At 39.0% G+C, this 22,061-nt stretch overlaps 1 protein-coding gene across 1 annotated transcript in view; it reads left to right on the forward strand.

Annotated features, from left to right (window-relative positions):
- The window catches only part of by (focal adhesion protein tensin), a 219,428-nt gene that overhangs the window by 172,441 nt on the left and 24,926 nt on the right, over positions 1-22,061 (forward strand). Inside the window, exons 8-10 of the mRNA XM_011503047.1 lie at positions 123-272; positions 2,739-3,036; positions 3,760-3,997. Of these exons, the coding sequence (XP_011501349.1) occupies positions 123-272; positions 2,739-3,036; positions 3,760-3,997 (686 nt within the window). The remainder of the gene's footprint in view (positions 1-122; positions 273-2,738; positions 3,037-3,759; positions 3,998-22,061) is intronic.

The following is a 22,061-nucleotide window of genomic DNA, read 5'->3' on the forward strand; positions in this document are numbered from 1 at the left end:
CTACATCCTCGTTCATTATATTATCATCGAAAAATCGCGTGCCTCCCCTCCCGTAACGATAAATCAAGATGCCCATGGAAGCCGTGCACTCAGACATTGCTGTCCCTTTTGTAAAATTGCAGAGGGGGCAAGGAACGCTTGGGCGTCGCCGTATCAGCGTACATGAACTACAGCAGCATCTGCGGAGGCCGTGACCAGGCGCTCGATAGGTTCGCCATGAGGAGATTTCTCGACGACAAAATCGGCCCACTTAACGTGCCCTCGCACAGAAGGTAAATGTCCGCTATTTCTCATTCGAATTCGTTTAATTCCCCCGGGAGTTTGTATATTGCGTTAGACGACGCCGAGGCGAACTAATTTAAGTGCGTTGTGTTTCGGTCAATGCCGCGACCAAAGGCTCATTAAACTATTGATAGAACGCTTCGCGGCCCCTTGTTTCTTTAATTTCTCTAGTGCGCCTTTACCATGGGAAAAGAAAATTATTTTTTACTGCCCCTTGTGGCAGCTCTGCGACTTACGCAAGGCAACAATTATGTAAGCGATCCCGAGTGTATTTAATCAAATGGAATGGAAATTAGAACGAGAGGCTGAAAAGTGGATGAAACCGAATGCTTTGAAGTGCCGTCCAGCAAAATACCTTATCGCGCATCATTGTACGATTTATTTTTATAAAAGGAAAGGAAATGAAACAAAAAAAAAAAAAAACATAACAAAAAAAAAAAAAAACATAACAAAAAAAAAAAAAAACATAACAAAACAAAACAAAAAAGGAAAAAAAGAAAAAGAAACTTGTACGAGCGTTACCTATATACGATGGGGCAAGAAAACACAGCCGGGAAGTCGATTAAACGATCGTCCGGCATAGTACCGGCAATGATCTCCTATAAGAGATCGACCTCCAAGGATCGATCCTTTTTATCGCGGGGAGTGAGCAGCCGAGCTCGAGCTTGGTGTACTTCGAAATCGATAAGGCGACCGGCACGCGGAGTCCGCGCATGGAGTAGACGTACGTGTGGACTTTACGTCAACCAGGACGTCGCGTCCAATTTACGTTTGGACGTCGAGAGGCCGCAATCGGTTTCCCACGGTCATAGCCATTAGAGGCGCAGGACCCATCGGGGATCGGTCGCTCCTGCCCTTCGGCCTCTTACGGGTTCGGCCTGCATTGCATAACGCGATTACGAGGGTAAAAAAACCAAAATGGGAAAAGAAAAGTCGCGATGAGAATATCAGCTACTCAATGGCAATGCGATCGACATTAGATATTTGCTTATGCACGAATTTTTTACAAGAATCGTTGTTCTCGAGGAAATTTATTCTATTTACGACTTTTGCCTCTTATCGTGCGCTTAAAAGAATTGCACGAGTGACCTTACACCTCCTCGATTCGATGAACAAATTTTACGCTTCGAGTAACTATTAATAATACAGACGTACGTTCGTATCACTTCTAGATTCACACACGCGCACCCACACACTCGCGCGTTACGACATATCTATAATATATATAAGAACAAGTTATTATTAACGTATATTAAAAGTATTTTGTTTTTTTATTTATTTATTTATTAATTTTTTTATTTATTTATTTATTTATTTATTTTTTTTTTAATATACCAGTTGCTTATACGAAGAACTTCGTTTCTTATAATTTTATCGTAAATGTTGTTTTTTCTTCTTCACGATTATTTTTTTATAATATTAAATCTTTCATATTGCTTATATAGCGGCGAAGGTTCGTTGTCGTATCGTTAATCGTCTTATTAGATTATTAGATTATCGTCACAGTAATTGCTCAATCTATTTCAATTCCTGAGAGTATTTCTCGACTTGTTTTTTTCTATCATAAACTAAAAAAAAAAAATAATAATAATCAAATAAAAAATACAATTTTCATCGACTTCCTATGAGCAGTTTGAAAATTTCAACAAAATTACACGACTCTTGTGTACATCTGCATTCGCTGCTTTACATAGATTTTCAATTCGGAACTAATGACGTACTATAATATATTATACTGCCATGGAAATAAGAAAAACTTTTAATTAATCGAGGCAGCAGTATGAACAGCCAGTTTCGCTTCTCCCATGAAAATGCATTTTTCATACAACGTTACCGCGAAAGAACTTTGTTTTAGTATCTGGTCATGCTCGTGATCGCAAACCCAGACAATGTAAGCTCGATTCTCCTCCTCCACCCCACCCACCCACCCTCCCCGACCTCTTTGATTATTTGCATAAATCGCGAGTGCGAGATTAATAATGTATGTTCCACGCGCGGATTTTTCGCCTTTCGGTCATAAGGCGCCAGGCTCGCTTAGTCGGCTATTATTTATTAATTCCGCTACTCGTGTGCATTATTAGCATATATTTATGCGCCACAACGAAGGACAGTCACGAATTAATTAACAAAATTAGCACACCTTTATCGCATTAGCAGATAAGAAATTCGCTTTAAAGCAGGCCTTGCTGAAAACGCATTTACTCGGCCTAATATGACGACGACGACGACGACGACGACGACGAAATCATCAGAACGCTAAACCTTTCCCGTCCTACGCAATATACAAATTGCTAATGATATTATGTCTACGGCGGGGAAAAGAGACGCCGAGGCGTTTGTAAATTTTTATTCGATAATAAGCAAATATCGAATAAAAAGAGGCCGAGAGGAATTCTCTCCAAAACTCTATTTATCGCGTCGATTGATAAATAGAGTTGATAATTGATTGTTTATAGGTACATCGAGTACTTCAGCGGCCTATTGGCTGGTTCATTACGCATCAGTCCCTCGCCCCTGTACCTCACCCATCTGACGGTCCTCGGGGTGCCGATGTTCGAGCCTACCGGATGCCGGGCCTTCTTTAAGGTCTACGAGGGTCTCACGCCAGTGTACACCTCCGACCTCTACTCCGTCACGAACGCCCGCGAATTCACGGTCAACCTCGGCGGCCTCAGGCTCCGCGGGGACATTCTCGTCAAGTGCTACCACAGGATCTATAACAATCAGGGTCGCGAGGTCATGTTTTCGTTGCAGGTACGTGCACAGCCTATTTTCAATCATGTTTCATCACTTCATTCTTATCAACGAGTTTTACCGACCTACCTCCATCGTTTAACAATACATTATCCCATGGAATTCCAAACAATCCTCTAATTAATTAATTAACAATCCTCTGATTAATATTTTGACTCCGTAAAGAAGCTTACGGAGCTTTTTATATGAAATTGTGGGAGCTGTTTTGTAGATAATTCGATTAAAATGATTTTACTTGTTAAGAGATGAGTTGACGAGAGGCGAAGCTGCGCTCTCTCTCTCCACAAGTTTTTAAGTCTCATTATCGACAAAGCTTCGCTACCGAGTAATCCAATTTAAAATTTAAATTCAATCGACTCTCGCATCTCCATATAAACGGCCACTAATTTACCTACCATTATAATCTTACAAAAAAAAAAAAATCCTTCCATTCGTCTCCCCCCCCCCCACGTACACTTTAAATATCCATCGCATAGTGTCTATTTTGCAAATCACCATAGAATTATTATGATACTATCCTGGACATCCTAGACGCTTCCTCGTCATTATTAGTGTGAGCACGCGAATATAAAAAGCGAGGGAGGACATCCATTATGGATTATCATAAAGGCGGCGACTTTCGGCTGTCGAGATGCTTAACAATGAGCGCAAGACATAACGAAAGGCGTTTGAGCCGCTTCTTCATATAATCCCCCGATGATATGGTAATGACGCACCTTGCAGTTTCATACGTGCGTGATAACGGAGAACGTCGTCTCGTTTCCCCGCTCGGAACTCGACGTAGCCTGCAACGACCCAAGGTGCCCACCCGACAGCGTGGTCACCCTCTACTTCGCCAACGATCCAAGGCGCCAGGACGGACCCGTGCCCGCGCCCACTCCCGCCATCGCCCACGCATCGGCCCACCACGATCCTATATTGCACTGGGACAGCTACACTAACCTCGAGCTCAGCGACGACGGTGAGTATACATACGAGGCCTTTGGCTGTGCTCGATGATGGACGGCTCAGGACTTTTAGCCACAAGCGCGAGTTATTAATTGCTCGCTTTGGGTGGCCGGCCGACTCGATCGGCTTTATTAATAAATCCGCGCAAATGAATGCCGACTATTTGGTATTCGCTGCTGCTGATTCGTCGTTAAATAAATGACTGGTACTTAGCACATTTTTAAGAAAATTGTCCAATAATTTAGTATATTAAGTGATCGAAATCCGTATGTAATGTAGTTGAAAGCCGTAGTTAGGCTAAGCGTAGACGTCGTTTGATCCTTCGACTAATAATGATAATGCTTTCGAGTCATAATCCTAGATACAATTCGTTGAACGGGTGTAGCTTGTAGAAAAAAATCTCAGCCGATAGCTTTATTTACAGGAGACTGGTAAAGCAGTTTGTTATGGAAGCTACGATGCGTAAATTCACTGATAAGTGACACCTTTCGACATTTATCTCGCTCGGACCGAAAGAGACAAATAAATGATGATTATCCAGATACTTTAATACATACACAAACATATATTTGAATGCTTAAAAATGGTAATGATTATTAAGAAAACAATATATATATATATATATATATATATATATATGTGAAAGGATACTTATGCTTAAAGTATGCAAACATAGAAATGCATATTGGGGAAAGGGTGCGTAAACATCCTATTGATAATTTATGTAAAGATTAAGAATGGTCAAACTCGACCAAGACTTCTTATTATATTTTACAAAATATGATTTTCTATGAAATTTATGTAAGCTCGATATATTAAATCTATTTGCTATTTAGGACAATGGGCGCAATCGCGGTACAATCAATTTCCTATCTTAATTACTTAATCTAACGTGTGACAGAAAACACGGCAATTAAATTTGTATGTCGTCAATTTTTAATCCAACTAACACGTAATCGATTCAATTGTCATTTCCCATTGGTAGTTTGTGACATGTTAATTATATAATTAATCGTATTCGCAATTTTCGCGCTTAATATGTAGCAAATTATTGCGTGTAAATTTGCCTGGATTAGAGATTTATAATTATTATTCATTGATAACGATAAGATTTAACGATAAGATCCTGTGATTTAAATCGATCATTTGCTTCAATTGCATTGATAATTATTTCTTTATTAGATTTAATTCTATTATTCGATTTTCTATTATTCTTATTTTTATTCTTATTATTAGTAGTAGTGGTAGTAATAGTAATAAATCGAATCTATTACGGAATAAATATTTAAATATATGTACTTAATAAATTCTTAAACACAAAATTGATTGTGTTGGTGCATTTAGCCAAAAGCAGTAATAATTTGATATTTTAATTTTACACAAAATTATTATTAAACACCCGTAAATCTTGTAATAGGCAGTCGTTTTGAATTTATTTTTAAACTATAATAGCCCTAAACGATGTTGCAATGAGATTTTTATTTTGCAATATCTTGGGAATGATATTGTGCTGTAATAAAAAATATATAGACAAAATTATGATTCGCACGTGAATGTTATTAGTTACAATTATATTATAGAAGCGCTTTGGCTATTTATTACCCAAATGCAATTATCAATCAATAATAGCACAACTATCAGATAAATTTGAACTCACGTTACGTAATGATGATATTATGAAAATAATGCATTTTACATGAGTGAACAATCATTACCGACAAAGCCTGCGACTTTACATCATAATAGTTCGTAAATTCAAGCAATTACCATTGCACTGATTAGGACTTGACTCTTACGTCACTGATAGCGCCCGCTCTCTCAATTCAACCTTACTCTTCCCGTCTCTCTCTCTCTCTCTCTCTCTCTCTCTCTCTCTCTCTTCATCCTCATTTATTCTACACTACATCCCATCCAACTTCGCTTTATTTCGACACTATACCATCCACAAATGAGATTGCCGATCGTGTAGCGAATTTCAAAATACGGACTCCTTCTTCGTTCTCATCTCACTCGCTAAATACGCCAAGAGAGTTACAAGACAACACAGCCGGCCACATAGAGGCTACATTTGGCTCATTTGTACTCGTAATTCCGAAAGTATGTCAACTGGAATCTTTTGTGTTAGATCGATACGGTACATATCGTCTTTAGTTATATATTCTTCTGTCTTTTGAGGGAGCCATTTTTCGATTTCTTGAAAATTATTTAAATTGCTTTCGAACGAGCCTCGAAATGTGGCAATCTTGGATAATTATTTGGCCTTACGATTGCAAATTGCTCGGCCGAATTGCCGCTCTCTAGCACATATTAAAATTGCGATTATAGAAAGACATTTTTAATTTATAGGTTAGTCAGTTATTAAGTTGTTACTAAGTGGTTATTTGAATTGATCGAATTTATAATTCTCGGTATATTAAGGAAACCGCATGTCCTTGCCACTGGACAAATCGAGTATTTAATTAAGCTATTATAAGCTAATAATGTAAAGTGAACATACTTTAGGGAAGATTATCAGTATCCCGTGTGTAGTTCACAGTCTTCTTGACCGATGATAAAGCAGAGTAGAATTCATAAAGACTGATTTGAAAATGGCATATTAAAATGATAAGCAAAAGAGGCAAGTAATTCCGCGCCCATATGTATACATTTGTAATCTTATCCATTAGTTATTTTATTAGCTGCGAAACGAAGATATAGAGAAACATAGATTCTAGAGGAAACATATTTCGTGCTTTTGCTAACAGCCCCGAGGGCGCGCGTAGCGGCGCGTTTAATGTCGTTAATCGACGGGGTCCACGAACCGACGCAAAAATCTAGAATTAAGAACAGGAAATCATGTTTCGCGCGATTGCGTTCTCTTTTTCACCGAGAACGTTAATATAAAGCTTCGCTCTCTCTCTCTCTCTCTCTCTCTCTCTCTCTCTCTCTCCCACTCTCGGCACTCTTTTGTGGTTACTCTTTGTGCCTCTTTTGTGTACTCATTCATCCTTCTTCTCTGCAATAGTCGCAATTACACTTTTACGATCCTTTTGCTACTTTCGTTTTTACCAGTCCCTCACTCCCTTCAGCTATGCCCGTCGACAGTTTTTATTGCTTATTAATTTTTGCATCTCATAAACACGTATTATTCTTTTCGTTTTGTTTTTTTTTTCTTCCTTCATTTCTTCGTTCTTTCTGTCTTTCTTTTTCGGTTTCTACTAAATTTTAATTGTCGGTTGAAGAGAATTTTGACGAGTTATTTTTATTTAAATATTAAGCAGCACCTTAACGCGCATTAAATAACGTAAGTTTATTCACGATAACGATGAATATTAAGTTATTAGCTATTTTTATTTAGATATTAATTCTTATCGCCATGTCGATGCTGCTCACGCTACTATCGTATTCTTTTAAATTCTATTTTTATTCCAATATCACATTAATTTATACATTGTAATTTATTGTTTCATTTAATATTAGTAAATTTAATTAATTGATATTGAACATAGTTGGCAATTGCGTGGTTTAAAATAGCATTTGTCAACGAAACGCACAATGTTGCAATGAAAATCTGAGAAACATTTGTGCCTTGGGTAACGCGCACGTATATATAAACGTCACTTTAATGTTTATCAAAGTTTTGCAGTAAGTATTGCGTGAATTATGACTCTGACGTACGAATTGAGAAAAACAACTTAAATACGTAAATACACGTAAAGTGCTACGTGTGCTTTCTAAAAATTTTCGTCGAAAATGTGAAAGAAGCAGAATAACGAGGAGCAACGATATCAATGAACATCTACGATAAATAATCAACTTACAATATACAATTGAATTATCTATAATATTTCTGCATAAAAATGTAGAATAAAGCTTTATATTCAAAACAATATATTACATTTTATGTACGGCGCTGGTCCTTCAAGTTCAAGTATGTCATAATTTTTTCAACGTTCATCATTCTTGATAAATGAAAAGAGTGGCAAACTTTATATCTTTGGCTGAAATTTACTCGCCATTTCACACGCATTTATTTCAAGATATAAAACGAGCTTTACATTAACTAGTCGTTTGAGAGTGAAAGAGAGACGTCGGAAGGAGAGGCGAGAGCGAGGAACGATGACTGACCATACCGACCAACTATTATTCTATTTTTCTTGATTAAATGGCTCGCTCGTAGGAGCGCAAAAATAAATCTCTTTGTTAAAAACTCGATTCGTTACTGCAAAATGCACGTTGATTCGCGGGCTCGTAATCGTAGCGGAGTTTTTTTTTTTTTTTTTTTTTTCATCGAGCGAGTCGCAGGTGAAAAAAAAAAAAAAAAAAAATAGGAAAATGAAGGTGAAAAAAGGAGGGAGGATTTGACACGTCGAAAAAACGGTAAATCTTACTCTCGTCTGTTGTAAAAAGCCAAGCGAAGCTTGGGTACGGGCGGGCGAAACCGTTAATTAGCTGGGCCATTGAATTTGCACGGAGAGCCGGTGCCTAGAAGCGAGGCAAAGTTCGAGCGTCGCCAGAACCTCGGGGTGGAAACCGAACGAACGCTGCTGCTTGGTCGTATTAAGCCAGCAGACCTGGAAAAAGCCGCGCTTACGGCCTCGCTCGCTGCATTCCTGGTAAAGGAGCGGAAACGGCGCAGATGGAAGGTGGAACGGCGGCGTTTGAGATCCAGAAAGTCATACGGCTCGTGTGACACAGACGGCGGGGAGTGGGTCGCTCTCGAGTTTATTCTCGTCCCCTCGAAGAGAACCCGAGATAGTCGAGATTCGGCTACTGCCGCTACGGACGTCGTTCTCTACTCGCTCTATCTGTCGACCGCACCACGGACGCGCCTCAGTCGTCGCCAGTCCGCGAGCTGTGCATCACCTCGTGCGCGGATTATCGTATACTCGCATCCGGAAGACGGAAGCGGGAGTCCGCGTCCAGGGTTATCTTCCGAGTAGTCCCAGCGATTCCCGAGCGATACGCCGTCGGACTCGGGCCACGCCGGAGGACTGCGTCAAGGTTCGTGCGGCCGGAGATCGGTATTGCGATACGCTTGGGGAAGTTGTTTTCTTAGTCCCGCTGTGTGTGTGTGAGTGTGTGTTTTTTCATCTCCGTGTGTATGTGCGCGCGCTCTCTCTCTCTCTCTCTCTCTCTCTCTCTCTCTCTCTCTCTCTCTTCGCTTATGTCCCCGAGTTGGTGGCCGCTTTCCCTCCGCTCAACTAGCCCTGTTGCGTTCGATTTCGTTGTGATTCCGGCTAGTTGTGAGTAGCGTACCCGATGCCACGAGCACGAGGATTTATATTTCGTCGAATAAGTAAATATCCTCGCGACTGAGCTTGCGAAGTATTTTAATAGCCCATTCGAGTACATCGTTGCTTACTGATTAGATAGTTCAGCAGTCGCTGACTTCTATCGGCGGGCAAAATAATAATAATAATAATAATAATAATAATAACAACAAAAACAACAACAACAACAACAATAATAATAATAATAATAAGAATAAATTTTTTAAAAAATACATGGCTACAACTTTTTCTGAACTGCGCGCAGACAGGAAGCATAAAAACTCCGGCTATCTCCATTAAGAATATGTTTGCGATTTATATCACAGTGCCGCGGACCTGCTCCCACAGATAAGAATACATTTAGTTAGTCTTTGTAGATTACGCGTATAAACATAATGATTCGTATGTAAGGTAAAAGGGTAGTTGGGGCATTAATTGAACCGAGGACGTTGCGTAAGAACGATGCCGATATTACGTTCGCTTTCAATTAAAAGTGAAATCAGTCAAGTATCTCATGTCACGCTGAAAAAGGCGTTCAATTTTTCGAGAAACACTGACACATTTAATAATTTAAGGAATTGCTTGTACGGCCGCGCTTTCCTCATCATCGCTGACAAGAAAGCGTTAATAAAATGAAAGAAAAAAACAAAACAAAAGAAAAGTAACGAAATGAACGAATGTCGAGGGGCAACGGTATGTAAAATTGGCGATCTAAGCCGATAATTAAGGAAGTGAAAATGAATGATGAGCGGGGCAAGTAGCCGCTCCAATGATTTAAAAAGGATATTGTATATCCGAGCGCGATCTAAACTTCATTGATCGTAAATAGATTAAGCACGTAAGGGCCGATCCACTCGCTGGTTACCATTCAATACCTAAACCGTTGGCCCTTACCGTCGCCAACTCAATTCCAAACGACTTTACGATCCTCGGCGCCGAGGTAATCGCAGCCTCAGATTTCCTTCACTTTCGAGAGCGCGAACGTCGTAAGTCCAACAATTTGCTTTGGCTTATGAGTGTAACGACCTAAAGTACAGCGGCGCGCGTTCTCGCTTTTACCAATGACAACCGATCGGCCGCGTGTTCGCGATCGTTATCACGGTTTCGCTGCTGCGCCGAGAGGGGGAGGCTGATAAGACTCTCGCTGATACACGCCCGCTCGTGCGCTCGGCTTTCTTTGTTTCTGGAAATATCTTGCTCTCCGTGCTTCATCCCATTGGCTATTAGTTTAGCCGCTCGCGATCTCTGGATTATGTCACTCGTCGCTACCGATCGGGAGAGTCGTGTTTACCGTGGTGTAACAAACTGAGACGGAGCGATGTTTGTTTTCACGGTTACTTCGATACTAAAAATAAGCTCGAGAGTATGTTGCTTGTTGCAAAGTGAGCATGTTTCTTTCCTTACATTCGTGTATATAATTTGACGGGTAAATGTGTAACGGCTGGAGAAACTTTAACAAAAATGTCGTTTATACATTTGAAATAATAAAAGAAATGAAAACCTTTGTAAATTATTATTATCATTCGATGCTTTAATGAAATCGGATTGAGCTAGATGTAGCTCGAGCACTACGAGGCTTCGTGTAATTGCTTTGATAATTAAAAGAAATTATTACCTATCTGCCACTTGATTCGTGTATATCGTAATTTGTCCAGCAAACGCATCGATTGGATATATCGATCATGGGATTTGCTCGGCATTTAGTCGAATTCAAATAGGGAATTATTGTAAATAATGTGAATAAAATTAACAGCCCTTTAAATTAAATACCATTCAAATTTCTTTTAAAAAGTAAATAATTTACCAGCGACGATCATATATTTCGATATAATTTATTAGTGGAATAGTAATATTTTTAAAGATCAATTATTTCGCATGAAAATCATGGCTTTAAATATTACATGTAATACATTTTCTAATTTGCATTAATACTGAGTTCACATAGGGCTATAATAGTATGTTTTTTTTTGTTTTTTTTTTGTTTTTTTTTTGTTTTTTTGTTTTGTTTTGATTACTGCTTCGATAAAGAAGTAATGTAGCTGTTAACATTTTAAAATACTCTTAACTAATCTTTATCAATTCAAGTTATTGATGAAAAAGACATTTAGACGAAGCAAACAAACATAATGAAAGTTATCAATTATTTATAATAATAAAAAAATCTTGAGAATTAAGTAATTGAAAAAGCTCGTTTATAAGTAATTTACTTTGATTACCCAAATTGCTATAAAAATATATTAAAAGCTTTTGACGAGAAACCATTACTCGTTTATTGCTTTTCATATTCCTGTTATAAAGATTTCTTACTAGTTTAAAACGCTATGTTTTATTTGTAAAACTCGCTCTTCAAGATATTCATTGAAAATATGATCGACAATATATCATACAAATGTCTAATTCATAAAATAAGAATTACTAAATGGAATAACAGCCTCACGTTTAACTTCTAATAGACGAAGATAAAAATACGCGACATAAAAATCGCATAATTTAAACGATGTAAATGTACATTTGATTGATAATGAACAAATTCAAAGAGAATTATCATTCAGGTTATTGAATAATAGATCTGTAAAAAAGAAAGGGATGTCGAAACTTAAAAGCTTTTGCACATAAACGTGGAAGGGAAGTGATTAGTATTATTTTCTTATAGAAGCGAATGTGCAACTAAGTCTAGTAGAATTAAGGCATTTTCAAAAAATACAGATAAAATTGTATTTTCCTTTCTCCGTTAATATAATTATAACTTTTCTTTTCTTGACTCACGGCCGCCTATTTCCTCGAGAAAAATTAATGTTCTTTGCAACTGACGATTATTCGTAGTAATGGTAAATCCGAGGATTAGAGCCCCTCGAGGATAAGTTCGATGTCTCTCTGTCAAAAAGCTTATGTAGGAGACACGAAGTTTGGTAAATTGTGGTTACTTGCTATCGAAGTCGATGTCGAAGGAAAATTAAGCGACAGAGTACTAATGTAAGTTTTTTTTTTTTCGAAAATGGTGCTAGTTTTTTTATCTCTGCTTTATGCCTAATAATACAATCCCAGTCGAAAAAAGTTTCCAGATAATTTTAATATTAAAGAGGCCTGATGATTTTTAAGCGCTCTTCTCATTTATAAGACTTTTGAATTTTACACTTTGTATTCATTATATTTTTAACGCATATATTCTTATTTCTAATCTGTTACATACATGCCTAATACGGTAGAAAAACCGTAGCGTCAAATCTATTAGATATATCGAAATAATTGATTTTGAATACCATACGGATTATTCGGTTAGTATAAATAATTAATAATTCTCGTGCCAAGGTATCATTATGAGCTAAACAAATGGCTTCTGTTCAATTAGCCGAGAATGCATATATAATTATATGCGTATATACATATATATATATATATATATATATATATATATATATATAATATATATATATATAAGAAAAAATAAAGATATTAAAATTATAATAGAATCGTCACAAGTGATTGTGAAATTTCGAATTTTATTCTTATCAATAAATTCACTGTATAATGTGATTTACTTACTCTTAAGTTCATTAGACAGCCACGAAGATTTAAAACAGCGCGATTCTCACGATCGACGGTGTAACAAATGTAAAACAGTAATCTATCGTACTGCGCTTTAACGATCTTCTTGGCTAATCAGAAAGTGCTCGGCTGCTCATCGATTTATTCTAACTCGTTTTTCACATAGACCGATAGTCTCAGATAGATCGATATTTCGCCATTAGCTCTCGAGATCGAGCGACTCAACCCGATTCCATTTTCTCTTTACTTTTTCGAGATCGATACGCCGACCCCCAGTCGCACAATAGAGAAGAGGTCTGTGACGTTTAATTATATAGTAAGAGTTGGCTGCGCAGTGGCGCGGGGGAGGAAGAGTACCACGCGCATAGCGTCGCACAATGGAAGGATATCGTAGTGACGAAATAAAACGAGGAGGAAGTAGTCGGCGAACAGAGATAAACAATGCTGATGTAACAGCGGGGAGACGTAAGAGCCGGTGACAAGACAATGGGAGTCCAAGAGCTTTCGTGACTTCGAGACCGAGGGTGATCGTGATACTTTTTTTTACTATTTTCTTTTGGTTTTTTCTCTTTTTCTTCCATTTTAATAACTTTTTCGGGGCGTCGTTGGGCGTTAAGGGCTGAGAAACATAAATTTATGCTCGAAAAGCCGAATAATAATGGTAGTGCCACGCGACACGAATGGACACGATCGTTGCTTATATTCCCTAAGAATGGATTACCTTAGTGAGCAGAAGCATGATTAGTTTCTTCGATTGTGGAATTCATTTACATATTACGGCTATAGTTATTATATAGATAAGCGCTAGAAGAAAATACTTTATGGAACTGTCAAATGGAAAAATTCAAGGAGTTTAACTGCTTGTTTTTCAAATTGTTGTTGTCATCGGATAAAACATATCTTCGAAATAAATAAATAAATAAATACAAAGTTGTCATATTAGATAAATATATATGTAATGAGACGAATAGATTAAGATATGAGCATTGAGTAGCAATTGATTATGCTAAAGTGTAACATATATATGTTAAAAATGTACATACAGAGTGTACATCGTTGGCTATCCACTTTCTATTCACTTGTCATTGCCATATATATATATATATATATATATATATATATTTTTTTTTATTATTATCATCTTTTTCCATTGTAGCGGCTCATTGTTTTTCTCTTATTTCGATGATTTTATTTCCTTCTGTTTTTTCTCTTTTAAAACTCGACTCATTCACTCGCTCGCAAAACTTGCGAATTATTTGTGCGTTTCTCCCGTATTTGTCACATGCATTCTTTCTCCTTCATTTCCTCTCGAGAGATTTTTTCAATGATTTCAAAGTGAATGTTAAAAGCTCCATATTATCAAGAGTAGCAGCAGCAGCAGCAGCAGCAGCAGCAGCAGTAGCAGAAATAGTCAAAACAGTAGCAGAAACAATATCAGAAGCAGTAACAAAAGTGGTGGGAATGACGACAGTGTGTGTGCTAAAAACGAGCACGAAATAATAAGAGTCGTGAAAAATAAAGGGATGATGCGAGGCTTTTGTGCGATAGAGCACGAATATACTTCCGTCCTTATAAACGAAGATTGATACATGAGAAATGGGACGTTGCAGTTGGAAAAAAGCTGCCGTATATTGCACCGTAAATCGTGAAACTGTTGGAGCTTATCCGTCGATAAGAGATATTTGTTGCCGATTTTCAAAGGTAAAATTTGTTAAAGCGAGAAACAACATCACAACGCGAACTCGCTTGATAATAAGACAGAAGTAATTCATTCATACGCATTAATGAGACGCGGCTCATTGTCTTGCATAATTTTACGCGTCTAGCATAATTTATTAAGAGAAATTTGTAAAAATACGTAATAAGTATAGAAGTAGCGCGAGATAGCAGGCAAATGTTGGGGAAAAAAAAAATAAAAATAAAAAATAAAAAAAAATAAAAAAAAAAAAAAATAAAGAAAGAAAGAATACGAAAGAAAGAAAAATGAAGAAAAAAAGGAGCGTTAAATTGGCTTCGTGTCTCTCATTTGCCGCTACTCTTTCATCTTTCTCCGAAAGAGTCTTGTGGATGTACTTGCGTTGAGGGAAAAAGAGGTCGGCACCTATATAACCGGCGACCGAAAAATTTTTTCCGTCGTAGTAGCTGTCGTTTTATCGCCGCTCCGCCCACAATCGGTACCCTGGCAACAAACAGCACGCTTTATAATTCTTCGACGATATCAGGCTATTCGCATTTGGAGGATCAACGAGACTCCCGTGCACGCGTCCGAGTGCTCAAATCACGAATAAAAACGGGAATGGATTCATCGGCGCGAACAATGTCGGCTCAAAGTCGTATTTATCGAGGCATTTATAGCCAATGCACGGTGACTCTTCAGCACCATGTGGCCACTCGGTACTTTTATAGAAGCCGAGAATTAATGAAAGCTCGTATTTTCATTCCCGAGTCAATCGAATTTATGTCGAATGCATTACGCAAGGTGATAACTCTATATAAGAGCAACTCATCTCAAGCATATTATAACCAAATCTGGAGGCATGGAATCCGGAGACCGAGATAAAGTAGAAAACCAGCTCGTTGGATACACCACCCTTGTTGCCTCGATGATGCTGAACCTGGTTGTCGGGGAAGGGTGCGAACGCGTGTGCCTATTGGTAATGAAAGCGACTGTGTCTCGCCAGCGAGTCGGCTCCCCTCGTTCAAGCCTACACGAAATGCACGGACGCGGACGTCCTTGTCCCAGATCTTTCCTCTCATCGTAAATCGGCACTGACCGCCACACTCGGAATACATACGCATTTCGCCCGCCATTTTCTCTCTCTCTCTCTCTCTCTCTCTCTCTCAATCTCTCTCGGACAGACGAATCGAGCCGTTAATAGTCGCTGGCCTGACGACACGATAGCTTCGCTCATGCTTGGCTCGTGCGACTTATTACGCTTTCGGCGTGACCAAGCTCCTTCGAATCTTCACGTTCGAACGCTTAAATACTCGGATTATTTGCGTAATTATATACGCCAAAGGTTCGTAAGAATTGAAAGGTATGTGGAGCGCGCGGCCGAGCACGTTTTAGCGCCCGAGCGAGTACTTAATGCAGCATACGCGCTCGTCAATTACTTAATGCCAATTAATGCGAATAATTCGTCGAGTGAAATTCAATTTTTCGCAAGTTACAGCATCTCTCTACTCCCTTAAGATACAGTGGTGGTGGTGGTGGTGGTGGTGGTGGTGGGGGGGGATGATCCGTATCCGTAAGGTCGAAACGTCGGTGATGTATAAATAGTCATTGACAAGACAGCGAGCGAACGAATCGCTCCGCTTGCAATAATATACATGTCGCTGTACCAAGCCATTATAAGCATTAGGATGTTAAAGTAGCATAATAGTATCATCGCAGATTTGGCAAATCAAAGATTCGCAAAAACAAAAATTCGACGATGGCCCGACGCATCGCGAATTACTCAGTAGAACAAAAAAAAAAAAAAAAAAAAAAAAAAAAAAAAAAAACGAAAAAACATAACTTTCGCAATGTAATTCAATGACGTTTGAGGTGCTGTTTTCGCGGCTCGTAGCATTCGATGGGAAAATTCGACAGAGAGGCTCACCTTTTAAAGAGAAAAAAGAACCGCCGCAGGGCGGAAATGGAGGAGGCTCGGGTCACGATCGGTATCGAATATCCACGCTTCGTGTCGCAATATGTCGTGTAAGTGCACTCGTCTAGACGTTATTGCGGCGGTCTATCACAGCGTGATGCAGCCAAGCGGCGAGGGAGACTTTGGAGAATCACGATCGCAACAATAAAAGAGGAGAGGATCGCGATATCGCCGAGCTAAATCTCAGTGTGTTCGGGACAATTAATCATCCACGGAATATAAAGCGAAGGTAAAACGTAATTGCCCCCTCCTCTCCACGTCGGGATAATAATTACATTTTTATTATGAAGTTTAGCTTATTAATGTTCATTAATCAAAGATTCGACTATGCTGATATAATTCGAAGTCTACCTTATCTTTCCCAAATTGACAATATTATCAAACGACTATCGTATTCGAATTTAATATTAGCGTTGAAGCTCTGTTAGGGCGTCGATGTTGCGAGTTACATTTGCTGGAGAATTATCTATCTTCGTTGTGGGCGCGAATAATGATTTCGGGTAAGATGTTGATAAGAAAAATACGCATTCAGCAAAATATTATTCTGATTAAATATTAAATGCCCATAATAGTGCCTTAGAATATTATTAATTATCGCTAACGATCATGAAATGTCAATGAGATTTTAGATTTTCCGATCTCATCGAATTATCTCAACGATATTAGCGATCTACTTATAATACTTGTGATCTCTGCAACAACGATGTTGCGTGTGATATTATTCACGTAGATTCACCTAAGGAATTTCAATTTTTCGGAAATTGATTTAGCAGGAGTATCGTTGTTGTAAGCAACTATACGATTGATCTTGCATGACGCTTTGATGACTCGACTCACAGACATTCTTTATTCGCTCAAAACATCAACGGAGGGAGGCTCTGTCTTTGAGCTCTAGAAATTCAAGGCTAACGTTAGATTATATTCGTTAAGACTTTAAGAAAAAGCGTTATTCGACAGAAGCGACGAGCACTGCTTTATACATGCATTAAAGAAAATGTACAAAACTCTCCGACACGCTTTCCCCGGAAATTTAAAGGATCCTCGTGGAAAGCCTTCGTTATTTTAGCGGCTCCCATCGATTTATGGCCACGACGTTCGCTCGCACTGACTTTGAAAAGAGAAAGAAGAGAGGAGAACGACGTGGATGGGGGGGGGGGGGGGGGGGGGGGAGCCCTAGAAGGTCTGGATGGCAAGTGGCTCTCGAGATTCGATAGTCGCCGCATGTTTCTCGTGCGTATCGATGAGGAGGCATGGATCGGATCTAGACCGAGAGGCATGAATGAAATGCTCCTTCGGCCTCTTCTTCCTCCATCTCTGTTGTCTTCTCCTACAAGTCGCCGACGCTTCGTATGGGTGAAACATTTGAGAAGCCTTGGCGCGATAATCGGCACAACGTCAACAGCGACAATAGTAACAACGATAATATTACACACACACCCCCATATCGCCGTCATTTTCCTTTTCTTATTCTTATGCTTTTTCTCATTCTTTTTCTTTTTAATTATATAGAGATCTTAATGAGAGTTGTAATTGCCAATATGGAATATAATGCGAATAGAACGGAAGTGTTAATTATCGACATAATGCTCGAGTATTGGCCGTGAACGTACCTAAAGTCACTTAATATAGGTACATGAAAAAGTTAATTTCGACGACGATAGATCGTTGTATTTTTAAAAATGATGCAATTTTAATGGTCACGTTGCCTGCTAAAAATTAATCTTTACAAATTAACGAGCATAATTTATCGTTATGATATCTATCCTTCTTGTAATAATTGCCATTTTATCCCGTTCCTTCGCAACGACGAATAATACCTATTTGAACTCTAATTTTTTTTACAAATACATTTTCTTTTTTTTTTTTTTTTTTTTTACTTATTGCCCTTAAAAGATAAAAGATCGCATTCATTGAGATATAAAACGTTACACGGAAACTGCTTGTTATATCTCTGCATTATGTGTACGGCAAAATGTATCCTGAAATTATTAAAGATATAGTTGAAAAACGTGAATGCATTCATTGCGAATAATATTTATATGGGCTTTTAAGTGAATAAAATATTACATTGCTTTTTTAAGTATAGAATAAAACAAAAACAGAAACAAAAAAACGGGAGGGGGGGGGCGGAAATTCATTCGAACTCGTAACAGACACACACGCGCTCGCGCGCGCACTAATACGCGTTTTCTCCATTATCTATTTCTCTCTTTCTTTTTCTTCTTTTTCGAGCGTAAGATTATATCTTTCGAGTTGCAAGTTGCCATATCAAGATAACTCCTGTATATTGTTTCTTTTTGTCTATGAGAATATCACGTCATGTAAAAGAGATATACATGTAAAAGAGGATAATGAACTAAAGGACGGGGTTATAAAGTTTTCATATGTCAACGGTAAAAGGAATTGTAGTGAATGTCTATTTAAAATAATAATGCGTATGATAACGAAAATACGGAAATTAAATGTCATCACGTTGGTAGGTAATTTAATTTATAGATATAATGAAAGTCTTCGTATTAAAGTGTAGAATGAATCAAGGAAAAATATGAAATTAAGCAGGCATTGCAATATTTGTTTGATTTTTCCACATTTTATGAAATGTGTTCTTAAACTATTTATTTACGAATACACGAATAATGCCCACAATTGCCTATCTTTTTATAATGTAAAAACAGTCGCTAATAATTAATTAATATGTGTGACGATAATGTGAGTAATAGTGTCGAGAGAAGTGTTTCTCGATGAATTTAGCTACTCTATTCTAAAGTTACATAAATTTATTATATCGATTATATTATTATTGATTTTTTAATTTAGAGTTTTTTCAGACTAATAAAGTATATCCGTGATAATTGCAATAGTCGAATGTCAAATGGGAGTTAACCTTTTGGCGTCAGTTGTAAATTGAAAATTTTGTTCCATCTAGTTTTATCTACTTATAAGGAAAAATAATCAATATTTTATGAAAGAATTAGAGAAAAATAATTCTCCATTGCAATTATCTCTAGACGAAACCCCCCCCATTATCGTCGTGATTTTTCTTTGCAAAATACCCGAGAAATACGTAGAATTACGCTAAAAACTCATGTCAGCTTTGCAGATTTCAGCCCCAAGTACAGTTACGCTAATTACTACATTACGACTGCACATTTTTTTTATTTGATTTTGAAGCCGCTTCACTTATGAAGTCGGAAGGATAATTTGCGGCTATACGACCAACTAAAGTCTATAATTAATATTGTTTACTACTAGAAAAGTATATTAGATCGTCGATATCGCGTGTATTATAAAAGGTGAAATTGCAAGCCGTAAGCGTGGGGCGATCTATCTTGATGATTTTGTATTATGCGTTTTAGCGATTTGACCGAATAGCTCGTAATTGTAAAAGCACACAATTATGCTGTCTATTATTTTATCGTAAGAGCGCGCTCGCTCCTTCAGTTAAAAGAAAGTAGAAGTTAACAACGCAGAAACGCGATAAGATAATTATGATTTTCGTAGTGAGCATGCCCGACAACGTGACGCGACGATACAAAATTGCCGCTCAATGTCGCCATACTTAACGCAGCACTGTCCATTAATGTAACATTGGCCGTGAATAAAGATGTCCAAGCTCCAGCCACGCGAGTCTCATCTCCCCTCCCTCCCTACGTCCCCCTGAAAGCCCGCCCGCGACGCCTCGTATCCCGTCCCCACGGAGTTACGAGTGGACGCGGGCCCTCCCTCTCGCCTCCCGATTTTCGAACCTCTCACGCAATCTTCATCTCTCACCCTATTCTCCTCTCGCTCGTTTCACGTTGGAGACCGACCGTGGCGCCCGTCCATCCAACAGATAGATAAAGAAGGACGGGAGAGTACCGCGTGGGCCGCACGGCCAAGTGTCCGACGACGTCTCGACTGTCCGCACGCGCCAGTGGCGATTTCGTTCTCCCGACGAGCGGAACGACTGCGCGATTAAAGTACCGACCTTACCGGGCTTATATGGAAATCCTCGGAGAGGTCTGCTACTTACGCTGCTAATTGCTGCTGTTGCTGACGCAGCCGAGGTCCTTTCCTCTACGAAACAGTACTGACGTGCGCGGCAGGTTGGACTCCACTAAGGGCCTTACAGTAGCTACTTGGACTTATATATCTTTATATTCGGGTCCGAAGGTAGCCGCGAGCGCATTCTCCGCTGCACAGTGAGTTTTTATTTTCCCACGTGGGAGTGTGTCGCGATAATAGCGAGCGCTAGGCAAGCGTGGGTGACGGCTGTTACGCGATAAGCTTGGAAACAAAGTGCCTGCGACACTTTTCTCGAAGCGATAATTACGTCGATTGTAGCTTGGAGTGCTTGGATTTTGTGTTATCGATTTTGAAAATCGATAGTTGTTACGTATCAAACAGTTTGAATTATTCAGCAGAATGAGTAATTACAATTATCCAAAAATAGCAATGTCTTTAATAGGCGAATTTTTACGATACCAGCTCAACTTGCCCTATAATATTGAGATAATATTGCGATGATAGAGAAGGTTGGCGAGGGAAGGGGGACAGAGGAGGAGAAGATTTTAACGAGTTATTTGAAAAAATTTTCAGCTTCATGTGTATGTAAGCGATCTTTGGATGTTTTAGTAAAACGAGAGGGATACGTAGAGGTCAGAAAGGCAACGTCTTTTTTTAATTTTTTTTTTTTTGTTTTTTGTTTTTTTGTTTTGTTTTATTACAAGTAAAAAGTCACCTACTTTTAACTAGTTGGCGTATTAAGTGTTCCATTGTTGGCGATAAAAACTCAAGATGTCGAGGTTTTACCTTTATTCGGACTTTTTCGACCGCGTCGAAAGTTTGTCTCACCAATCTTCGTGCACAAACTCCAAATTAAGAATGCTAAATTGGGAAGTGTCGACGTGCAGAAAATTGGAATTTCAACTTTATTGTCCGCAGATTAAGATCCAAACGACTAAATGAATATTCTCGAAAACGGCCAAGCGTAGAGCGTGGGTAGATGCTGGGCCAGGGGTTCCAGCGAAATTAAAGCATCGTCGCGACGTTCGACGTGCCCTTCCACGTTGTTAAAAGAACGGGAGCCCCGTGATCGTCGCAAAATTGGCTAAACCAAATATGGACACCATTAAAAATATGCGAAGACAGTAGGGAATAAACAGCGAGAGCGGCCGGTGAATTCGCTCGTAGAATCATTGCACCGAGTGGAGCAACGAGACCGACGAAGACATGCCAAAGTCTGACCGAAGCCGAGTAAAAACAGGGAGGCATTGGTGGTAGCTGTGGTCCCCTCGGGCAAGATCGCCTATAAGGCCGTCAAACTGGTAATTTGGGCCCGCGTACCTAAACGCCTCGGTTGCTCACTTTTTCCGTCGTACCACGGCCGTGATCTTGCCTTTTTCGGCTACTCGGGGCCTTTCTCTCTCTCCCTCCCTCCCACATAGCTAATGAGGCATCTGTAAACGAATCGCTCGGCGATAAAGCCCGAGGTCCTTCAACTTCCTCTCGGCCCATCCAGACTTCCACTCGGAATTTCCACATGCCGCGTGTCCGGCACTTTCACATTCGTAATTCATCGATCAATCCAACCAATGTTACCGGAAACGATTAAAGAAAAATGATGCCTTTGTGGCGGGGCGGGGACGTA

This window comes from Ceratosolen solmsi, unplaced genomic scaffold, assembly GCF_000503995.2.
Source record: "Ceratosolen solmsi marchali unplaced genomic scaffold, CerSol_1.0 scaffold10, whole genome shotgun sequence".
Classification (NCBI taxonomy): domain Eukaryota; kingdom Metazoa; phylum Arthropoda; class Insecta; order Hymenoptera; family Agaonidae; genus Ceratosolen; species Ceratosolen solmsi.